The 10,857-nt window shown below is 55.7% G+C and overlaps 3 protein-coding genes across 3 annotated transcripts; 1 reads left to right on the top strand and 2 right to left on the bottom strand.

Annotated features, from left to right (window-relative positions):
• Window positions 1-114: 114 nt before the first annotated feature.
• On the bottom strand, window positions 115-2,055 carry FIBRA_02635 (uncharacterized protein; the record flags this gene model as incomplete). The annotated part of the gene is made up of 8 exons (XM_012324492.1): window positions 115-486; window positions 559-609; window positions 676-765; window positions 823-996; window positions 1,071-1,088; window positions 1,157-1,569; window positions 1,628-1,965; window positions 2,027-2,055. The coding sequence occupies 8 exons, from the start codon at window positions 2,053-2,055 to the stop codon at window positions 115-117; spliced, it is 1,485 nt and encodes a 494-aa protein (XP_012179882.1).
• A 5,415-nt stretch (window positions 2,056-7,470) lies between these two features.
• Window positions 7,471-8,107, bottom strand: FIBRA_02636 (uncharacterized protein; the record flags this gene model as incomplete). The annotated part of the gene is made up of 3 exons (XM_012324493.1): window positions 7,471-7,509; window positions 7,570-7,922; window positions 7,981-8,107. The coding sequence occupies 3 exons, from the start codon at window positions 8,105-8,107 to the stop codon at window positions 7,471-7,473; spliced, it is 519 nt and encodes a 172-aa protein (XP_012179883.1).
• A 755-nt stretch (window positions 8,108-8,862) lies between these two features.
• On the top strand, window positions 8,863-9,547 carry FIBRA_02637 (uncharacterized protein; the record flags this gene model as incomplete). Its single annotated transcript, XM_012324494.1, has 3 exons — window positions 8,863-8,995; window positions 9,051-9,460; window positions 9,512-9,547. The coding sequence occupies 3 exons, from the start codon at window positions 8,863-8,865 to the stop codon at window positions 9,545-9,547; spliced, it is 579 nt and encodes a 192-aa protein (XP_012179884.1).
• Window positions 9,548-10,857: the final 1,310 nt, after the last annotated feature.

Genomic DNA, 10,857 nt, shown 5'->3' on the forward strand with positions numbered 1-10,857 from the left:
ATCAGTGTCCATTCCCGTCGCACGGAACACCCCCAGTTCTCCATGTTGTCTTCCCATCCAACGAGCGGGGCGTGCCCGCGCGGGTATATTTCCCTGATCTCTTCCCCCACAGCCCTACACGCGCACCGGCGCCGCGCCTCGCCACCTGTCCATCGGGCTCCGCCCGCGCGTCGTCGGCCCCGCCCCACCCTCGAGCATCTTTACCGCTCGCTCGACATCCACATCCAGCGAGGTCTCCCACACCCACTTGAAATTCTGGCGCACGCGCTCCGCGAGTTCGACGAGCTTCGGTGCACCGCCTGCGTTCAGCTCGGACGGTGTGAAGCCAGGCGCATTGAAGGTATATAGCAGCCCGCCTAGGTGCGAACGCGCTGCCGCACCCTGTGCGAATGGTCGTCGTATGGCGTCGTAGACCTGCAACGCGCGTGCTAGAGTACCCGCTGTAGTGTTCTTGTGGCCTAGGAGCACAGCTAGAATATACCCGTCCTGAGTGTCGTCAAAACGACAGCAGTCAGCGTCGTGCTGTGCCATAAAACCCTCGCAGGATTGAGCACGCACCTCAACGGCCTGTCCCGCTCCAGACCCCTGGTAGGGCATCATTCCATGTGCCTGGGCATGCCAATCGGCGCGATGTGAGCAAGAAACCGGGGGGAGATCATGACAACAAGCACGTACCGCATCACCCAGCACCGCAACTCGCCCCGAGACAAAAGACGGCAACGGCGCCACCGTATGTACCGCCCATCGTGACGACTTTGGTATGCTCTAGAGAGGCACATTTTTTGAGCAAGGCGGCAGGCGAACACGTGGGGTGGCAATTACCTGGAACAACGCCTGCACTTCCGGCTCCCAATCGCGAAAGTCGTGCAGCACTTGCTCTGGTAGCACATCCTCGACCGAGGGACGATCGAACGTTGTGTCCTCCCGCGAATAGTCGGCATGGAAAGCGGCGACGTTCACAATAGAGCCGCGCGCAATCGTGTACGCCGTAATTTGCTGCATGGAAGCAGAAAGGGTCCCCCCGTTAGCGCCCCGCATGCAGAAAATCAGCCCCCCAAAGCGCGACTCACCGTGTCCTTCCCAAAGTACTGGAAAAGCAGAAAATTCCCGGACGGGCGTCAGCCGCGAGAAACCATGAGCGCGCGAACACACTGACCATCATGGGCTGGTGGAGGACACGGTGGCCGGGGAGCCGTGCACGGAGGACGTCGGCCGGGATTATCGCGCGGTATGCGCATGTTCCGCTCCATCGCGGGGCCGCCATTCGGCGCAGCTCGTCTGCCTCGCGCAGGCGACCCTCAGCCACGCGCGTCTCGGCGAGCTCGCGCACGAGCGCGGCGCGCGTTGCAGATTTGATGCCGTCTGCGCCGATGAGCACGCTGCACGTCGCGGTCGTGCCGTCCTGAAAGCGCAGCGTAATCGGGGGAGGGGGCGCGCCGAGCGACGCGCGCCGCGTGTGCGACTGGGAGTACGAGACAAGGCGCTTGTTGGTGTATGTGCGGCAGGACGGGGGGATGTGGCGGAGGAGGACGGCCTGGAAGTCTGCGCGGCGGAAGGTGATGAGCCCGCCTTGGGGCTGGTCAGCCAGGGACGGGAGCGACGTGGGAAACAGGTACCAGTGACGTACCAGGCGTAGACATGGAGTAAAAGTCTTCCCCCACGGGCTGGTCGCCCTTCCGGAAATGGAAGGCAACCTCTGGTGGACACGCAAGGTCGGTAACGGGCAGCGACGAGGCGAGGGAGGGAAAAGGCGACGTACGAGAGGTCAAGTCGGGAGGGACGATGGCGACCTGGGCAAGCTCTCTCTCGAGCCCGAGCTTCTGCATGATCTTCCACGTCCTGGGCCACATACCGATGCCCGCACCGATTTCTGCAAACTGGCTGGCGGCCTCGTAGATATCGACCTGGATGTCGCCATAGCGCGCCAGCGCAACGGCACAGGCCAGTCCGCCTATACCTCCTCCACTGGAGGACGGCGGTATCGGTGAAATCAGACGGTGGATGGTTCAGCAGCTGCGGGACATACCAGATGGCAACGGTGAACTTCTGAGACATGTCAAGATTGTCAAACGTTTAGGTTTCGAAGACAGGTGGAGATATCAGGGAGGACAGAAGACGAGAAGGTGAAATACCCAAACAGAGGGACGAGGAGGGACAGTAGTTATATGTCGAGGCGAGTAGTCGCGTTTGGAATCAGACAGAGATTTAGAATCCAGACTGATGTGTCACCGGTGCTGGGACATTGAAGGAGCGGAGCGTGAGCCGATCATATCGCGTAGGGATGTTTGAACTTTGTCCAGGCTGGCTGGCGACCGGATTTCGGGCGTGGGTGGTTGCGCAGTGTCAGCTGGACCCTAGGGAGAACTAAACGGACACGCGAGGGAGAGAAGGCTGACGTCGTGCTCGGCGGAGGCAGGGGATACGAGACGGTCGGAAAGAGGCTCGCGTCCGCGCCGTGTGGGCTGCGTGCACCCGGCGGGGGAATGGGGTTAGGAGTGCGAGGGACGCGGAGGGGGAGTGCGAAGCCATCGATATCGGTCTCGGCGGACTGAAACTAGGCCCAATGTCGGTCGCAAGGGTCTCCACGCTCCCCGGGCATGTCCCCGTTCCGTGCGCGGCATCGAGACACGCGCAGAGCACGCTGTGCGCGGCGGCGTCGAGGACGAGCTCGCAGCCACCGCACGGGCGCCTGGCGTACAGACCACGATCATGAGATCACAGCTGCCCAAAGCGGCAACCGTCGCTGATCTCAGCACGGCTGTATCTAGATAGAGACCTTCACTGGCCCTCGCTTCACCGTTGCCCTCGATTGCGATCCGCTCACCCCAGAGGGCCTCAGGCTGTCGTCCTGCTGCGCACTCTGTCCGACGCACTCGGCCCTGCGCACGCCACCTCCCGCCCTCGCCGCCACCGCCGGGCCTCGCCATCGACAGCCACTCCGACGTCCTCTATGCCAAATCTGGCGGCCCATAATTGTTTTCCACGACTATTCATGCCGAACTTACTTCCACGCCGCTGCCAAGTGCCGCGGGCCCACCATGTAGCGAAGCGTTGCCTCATCAATATTTTTGCATGCCGAGCCACTGACCCCATATGTTTTTGAATCTCCGACACCCTCCGCATGTTGGCATCCAGTCTACATGCATTGGGAGATAGGTTGCAAGGCACCTCGGCATCTCAGTCACTTGCGGGCGCCTGTATTTAACGGCGCCTCAGATCACTATATCGGGAAACATCACACTCAAATTGCGCACGAATCGAGTTTGTTTAAATCAGAGGGGCGTGGGATTGAAACAAGTTGCAACTCTCAATGGGCTAACGATGCTCGCAAAACGTTTGATACACTCTACGTATGCTGCGATATGTTCCCGGCCAATATCACCTTGTAGCACCACTCGCAGTTCACGGCGGCCAGGTTCGGGCGCGAGTGTCATCCCTGTTACCTAACCGTTACCACCGAGGTTAAGTCAGCCCAGCTACAGACTCGTTGGCGCCATGGTAACTCGCCGCAGCCTCCGGAGGACCAGGCTCGCTAAGAAAGACATATTCGGGACGTATAGCCCCATACACGTCAATTTCAGTGTGCCTTCATTACCGCAGGGCCCAGGTACTATCGCAGAGACGCGGAATTGTAATCTCCAAGGATTCAATACCGGTATGGCATCAGAACCGTGCTGAGTCTCCGCTCCATGCGCATCCACCCAGCCGCGGCCCACGCGCATTTGTCAGAGCGCAGTGTGTGGTTGCCCTCTGCCGGTTCTCAGGCAACACCTCGGGCGCGGACGCCAGCGCCGTGGCTTGGTCCGCGCTCACGCTGCGGCTTCCTCTGTTCTGCAATCACCCCACGGGATCCACGTTAGCTTCCCGCTCTTCTTCGCCGCACGATTCAAGCGGATCGATTCAATCGCGCGGCCGCACAGATCGCAGCGATTGCCCGCGTCTACCCAGATCTTGCTTGGGCTGTGAGGACGTTGAGGGCCTAGGAGACGACCCGCGAGCGTCGACCCGCACCTGACGCCCGTGATGGCGTGCGTAGCGTATACCCTAGTGCGCCCATCTGCGGAGGCAACGCGGGACGGTGGATAGATCTTCCGACAGGCCCTTCCGCGCAAACCGGCACTCGTGTGCGCGTTCCAGGGCGTCGGAAAGCAGGCGAGAGGTTCGAGGCGGGAGTGCAGAAGTCGAGAGAGAGATAATCAAGCACTCATACCGTTACAGCCTGTTCGAATCTTCGCCGACCGCGGGGCATGACACACTAAACATGCGTAGATCGCATGCACGTTCTGCTTGCCAATCGGCCTGAGCAATACATGATATGTCAGCCCAGGTAAAAGCAGGCCTGAAAGCCGGCGAAGTAGTCGTTTCACAATGCGCTTACCGAGAGATGTTCCTTCTGAGTCTCATCCAAAGACACTGGGCGGGTGAGAACGTCCAGCATGTGAGATTATCTGATATCCATAGTCATGTGTTGATCCTCAGACCAATTGGCCTCGAGATACGGTAAGACTGAGCCGTTGCAAATCTGTAGCCCCAAGCGACACAATGACATCTGAAAGTACGTCCGGGCGTAATTTGTCAGGGTTGTCGGGTGGCCGAGTGACACTGTGAATGGTGTGAGCAAACTACCGACATCGCGTCGCTGACAACAGTGTGAAAGGCTCGCCGGGGATGCATTAATTCGGCCATACGACGAGACGAAATGGGCGCTTCGCGTAGAGACCCTTGTTATTACCATTCCGTTATGCCATATCATTTTCGCAACCAGTGACACGTTTACTAGTGCTTGTTGCGAGACACAACGACTGCACCCTCGTTGTCGTGCATACTTTCGAGCGGTGTTCTTTACTTTCTCCCCCGGGGCCCGATCGTGTCATCTCTGCTTGCTCTCCTATGGTGACCTTGAAGTTACGTGAAAACATACAATCGTGAGCATACAATCAGAAGATGGTGGAACAGGTGAGAGCCTGGGAAGTGTCCGCAACGGGTCACATTTACGATAAATGGAATTGACGCACGTAGAGCCTCGCTGCATCCTTGCCTACAACCACGTACATCATGGCGCAAAAGTCCCCTCCACCTAGCGAACGACGCGAGCTCCGCCGACGAGTCTCTGTCTTCATCTTACTCATGCATGATAATATCGGCAGACAATCGAAGGTCCGCTCGCTCCCATCGCCTGACTCTGTCTGCTAAGATTCAATAACCTTTTCTCCCGCAAATAAAAACGCACGAACGCAGCGGATTTGGACCCGACAGACTGGGTCATAGCTCAGGAGATCGGCTCTGAGAGCACTGAGACCGCGTGCGATGATACAGTGTGTCTGCAATCAGCCCATCCTCGAGGTTTGCGATCACCCTGTCTCAGACTGCAGTCTACTGACGCGTCCCCTAGCACATCCACAAACACCGCCCTACCCCCCACCTCACGGCCTCCTTGTTTCTCCATCGATGACACTGGCCAATCACCCATCGCACCGCATCAAGTGGGTCATCCTCTAGGCGAGTATAAATATCCGAGCCGCGAACCACCACTCTGCAGGAGTTAACCTTCCCTTCCTCCCCACTTGACCCACACTGAAGATCTGCGAACCCATCCTAGTCCTACCGCTCCGCACGGCCTGCGGCCCCGCACTGCTCCGCTCGCACCGGGTCGTGCGGGCGGGGGGCTCCGCAGCGACCCCAAGCGTTCCACCGCCACCAACAGCAGCGGGGAAGGCGACGACGCTAGGCTGAGCCGTTCCTGTGACAACGGAGTACGCCGGCTCCCCCGGCGCTGGGCCATGCCCAGTCCTATCCGGTCGGTGGGGGCCTAAAGACCTTCCGATTTTACCGCACTTCGCCCCCTTACCAAGTGTTCCGGAAAATCGGATTTGGACTTGGTCCTGTCTATGATGCCGCGACACTTCCTTGATTCCGCGCTCGCCGGCTTGGAGGCGCGTATAAATGGGTCGTCTCCGCTGTGTCCATCATCCGTCCAATCACCCACACATCTGGCATCGAACGGCATCTTGGAGCCCCATATCCACCTTCTACCACAGGTTCACCTTCAGTCGGACAACGGAATATCTAGTGCGGGTGTTGCTCGAGTTGTGTGCCTATTCTGCGCAAGATTTAGCACCTTGGCTAAATCTTACGTAGAATATGTTCACGACAGCGATGGGCCTCGGACGGATGTTTATACCAGGTAAGACGCATGGTGGCATTGTTGGCTGACATTCCGATGAAGAGAAGCGGTGCCCACGACGGGCGCACTTGAATTGACAGCATGGCTTCTACTGAGCATGATGGTTTAGGTGAAAGATGTAGGTTATTCGATGATATGCGTGGCTTTATGAAGTCCGAAAGTGTAATTGTTGCGCAAGATTGACGGCCGTACAAGACGAGACATGTGAGTACGATTGGACAGGGACAGTCAGGAGCCATACTCACCAGCAATGTATGAAGTATATCTCTCTCTACCCATTCAGCTGGCTGATCACCCGTCTCATTGTAGGCCTTCAACGGCGCTTCAAGGTACACGGCGCTTCGAGGTACTCAAGAGTGTCCATGACGGTGGTAACTTGATGACTGTGTGAGCCATCTATTCTGAAAGTGAGTACCCAGACTAATTCTCTCAGCATGCCAGCCATGCTAGCCCACCTGTGCGCAATACCTAAGCTGAACTCTTTCTCCACAGCCTCCGTAAAATCTATCTGTTCCATCCCTTTCCCAAAGACAGCACAATCCATGTCTTGAACAAATATACTTGGGATACGCATATGGTGCGGAAGTCTGTGTGGACGCCGTGACCCTTGGTACAATCGGCTAAGAATGACATCAAGCACTCGGTCAACCCATCGTGCGCACCGGCGACCTTATTTCGCATCGCTAAGCTCCTTTCGCCTATGGCACTCCCCCATGAACACATCTCTCCCACGTTGGGCGCGGTTCCCGACGATGGGCGCGTCGTGTCGCACGTCGGGGCGACTGGAAGGGGACATCAAGAATGGTATCCGTCGAGACATCGCAGATTCCGAAAAAATTGGAAGAGGATGTCGATGCCATTCGAGGGCGTTCTGAAGTTCCGAAGACGGTCAATGGACCTATGAGTTGGCAGGGGTAGCCAAGGCGAAGCGGACCGTGGCAAGACCTTGGAGTTCTGTAACAGTGCCGTGCCGCTGCCCAAGTGATGCCTAGCCCGGCTCACGTGGCTCGGCGCATCGAGAGGAGGGCGCATCAATCTCGATACGCCCCTTATCGGGAAACGCGCCCTTCGTCTCTCGTCGGCGTCGTCGAACGTGCCAACCCGATCGTGAAACGCACTTCCATTCAAGACATAGTCTGAAGAACGCAGAGGTCGTGTATAAATTTGTTTTCATGTCACAGATTCATATGTATGTAATGACTAGTATCTGGAGATACAGTCTGAGTGCGATGGGTATAGTAAAGTGTGTATGGCATAAGCATTCGAGGGATTCTTGCTCTATGAGTCTAGAACTTCGTGTGTGCAGCAGGCGGAGGACCTGGCGGCTGGTCGAATTTCAAACAGTGTCAGTTTGGAAATCAAATGTCATATGCCAAGATACCCACCGCCGCGTAAGTATCTTGTTGAGCTCCATACGCAGGTGGCTGTGGGGCACCATTGGTATAAACGCCGCCTGAGGGAGGAACACCTGTTGGAGGTTGAAAATTTCCGTGCATGGCTGGTGCTGGTCCATTTTGGTATGGGCCGCCAGCCACGGCCGGACCATTGGAGTTCCATCCAGGCTGGCTACCGATTGGATTTCCGACTTCCGCATCAGCACGGCGACCTCGGCCAAACAGGCCTCCACCCATGCCATTACCCATTCCAGGATACCCAGTGTTGTATGAATTGCGCGTGCGTCGTCGTCGAATACAGAACGCAAGGCATAGACACAATAAAGAGGCGACAATGATAGCACCTGCGCAAGTACACGGACTGGTGGTCAGAGCGCATCATCCGAAGATGATAGGACACACCTATCACAACGCCCGCGATTCCACCGCCCGCAAACCTTCCACCTCCGGTAGAGGTGTACGCATCGACGGGCTCGGACAGAATAAAAATCATGAAGACGAGGGCACCCAACATAGCGGTGGTGGACATCATCGTCAAAGAGTAGGATCGTAAGGATTGAGATGGCCTACTTTGCCCATCGCGCGATATTTGAGGCACTGGGAGGGGGAGCTCGGTGGAGTGTTCATGACGACTCCTGCTGGAGCTTTGCTACGGACACCACTGGCCTCAACTCGAACCCCACGTTTAGATTGGGACGAAGCTGGAACTCTAGTTCCACGTGATAAGCAGGATCGGCGCCGCACCGGGAAGGATATCCGGGATAGTCCACCAACTTTAGGCTGCAGCAGCGATAGTGCTAGACTTATAGATCGGCGAAAGTAAACGAAGGCGATGGTCGAAGCTCATCGTCGCCGATGAGCAGCACAAAACATATTTACACATAACCGTAGATTCTGCGCACCGGAAAGTGGTGTTTAACTGCTACCAGCCTTGTCCTTTGGGCATTCAAGTTGTTGAAGACGACATCTCGCGCACGTGGGGCCCCTATCGGTAACCGCCGAGAGGTCGATGCGGGCGGCAAAGTTACCGCGTTGGCGCCTTCCGAGGCTGGAGCAACCCCTCGGAGCGGGATGACCCTCGGGATGGCTACTCTGGCGGAATGTCCTCATCTGAACCGGTGCAGGCTCTGGCGCAGCATTCCTGACAAATTTTCCCGTTCTCTCCTCTATAACTTGGTCTTGGTCCTGCGCACGGCCTCTTTCCGACTTGTATTGATCTGCCAGACAACAGTTTGGTGGCCCTTCAGACTTTCATTCGACGTCCCTAAGATCTGACCACTCGCGATGTCAAGTATCCTGATCATCTCGTTGCGCATGGGCTACCTGTTCTCCCTTATCGTGACCGTCGCCGCCCAGGTGAATTTGAATGACAATGGAAACAATACAGCAGCGAGAGTTATTGCAGGAGTCATCGTCGGTGCGCTCACTGTCCCTTCCTAGTTTTAATAGTTTCGTTGACGGGATATACATAGGGGTCGTCATTATTGTACTGCTGGCGATTACCTTTGGCCTCGTCTACCGCCGTCGCCGTCGCGCGGTTGTAACGACGCTCCCGATTACTCAGCCCATGAGTACTCCTTCACAAACCTATACTTCACTACCCCACCCCTCCACGAGGCATGCACGACGTCAATCATATCTGGGGGACAACCTCCCACAGACAGGTTTTGCGGCAGCTGAAGGCCAGCTCCCGGTCTACACACCGCCGCCTCCACCTCCGCCATATAACAGGAAGGAGACCTCGCATGACATGGCCGTTGAGATACCCGAAGAAGATTCTATGGAAACCACACATGAACCTAACGAGGATACAGGGTCATCCGCAAACATCAATGACACGATACCTTCGGGTCCTCCTCCTCCTGCGCATACCAACGCAAACGTGAGTGCGACGCTTACTTAGCGATCTACGTCTGTTGAGGACGATCTCCAGTCTTCACGGTTCGGATGGCTTAGAGGTCAGTCTTGATGACATATATACAAGCTACATCAATGTATTACCACTCCTGTACCATCCTGTTCGGACACTGTCTAAAACTGTATCAGTACTTGGGTTATTTGTGTCGTAGACTCTCTTGTTTACTCTATTTCGGTCTATTCGGTAAATTTATCAACTGGTCACTATTGGTTCAATCGAGATCACGGTGTCCGAGCATCGCGGCTTGGCTTCAAGATAGATCTGAGAACCGCTCGAACTTTGAAGTCAGCAAAGTGTCATTGTGGCATCTGTCCACTCCCGATGACGATTGCGGTCTGAAATAACTGTTGGATCATCACCTTCGAACTGTTCGGGCGATATTTAAAATAGGTGTTTTCATTATACTCTTGAGTCATCAATCGCTGCCAGCAGTGGCCGTGGCAGGCTCTCAGAGTGAGTTGCATCGGATTTGTTGCCCAAACTGCACTTCAAGCTTCAAGAGTTGACGGCCACCCATGCTGCGATTTTCTTGGAGCCGCATCAGATCCACCAGCATCTTATATGGATCTCCTAGAACTTCCGCAGTTTCTTCCCGTCTTACAGATATAATGTCCTTTTCTCATTCCGATGATGCTCTCCATGACGTGGCATCTTATTTGCGGACGAACATCTCGCGAAAAGTGCTATGTGACACGTTATCAACTGTGAGCGTACGTACTTGTCCATCTTTTGCGTACGAGATAGTATAAGACTGATACGAACAGTATTTGGCAGGTGCCCCCTTTGCCACAAAATCGTGGTCCTGCTCGCAGTAACAACTTGCATGTTTGAACTGAGTAGCTGGCAGGAATGTTGACGCATATGGAGTCCAATATCGATAGTTTGAAGTTGTCTCGTTACAACTGGTCGCATTGATCTCGCCTTGATGTCGTCGGTTTGGCACTCGCCGTCCCTTGTGTCTCTATGGGACTCAGCATGGAGAATGGAATTTGCTCGGCTGCGTCGGATACGAAGATCCATATTCATTGGACGATACCTCGTCCTTTGACAGCCACTGACCGCTATGGGTACCTTTCACGTAGTCGTCAGTAAGTCAATTAGTTGGCTGATGGATCGTTAGATTTTTACGCATTCTCTGAAAGCTGTACCGCGTAATCAAGAGTTTCATGTGCACGCGTAGCTTATTCTGGCTAGGCATTGCGCTCGAAATTTGGTCGATGGTCTAGCAAGAAATACTCGCGCCTGGCATCGGCATCTGACGATCTCTCCCCATAACGTTGATTTTGTGACATCTAGTCGCGAGCACCAATTCGACCGACCAATACCGCGTTCATTTTGAATTCTAGCTAGCCCACATGCAT

This window comes from Fibroporia radiculosa (genome assembly GCF_000313525.1).
Source record: "Fibroporia radiculosa TFFH 294 genomic supercontigs, scaffold1378, whole genome shotgun sequence".
In the NCBI taxonomy this organism is placed as follows: domain Eukaryota; kingdom Fungi; phylum Basidiomycota; class Agaricomycetes; order Polyporales; family Fibroporiaceae; genus Fibroporia; species Fibroporia radiculosa.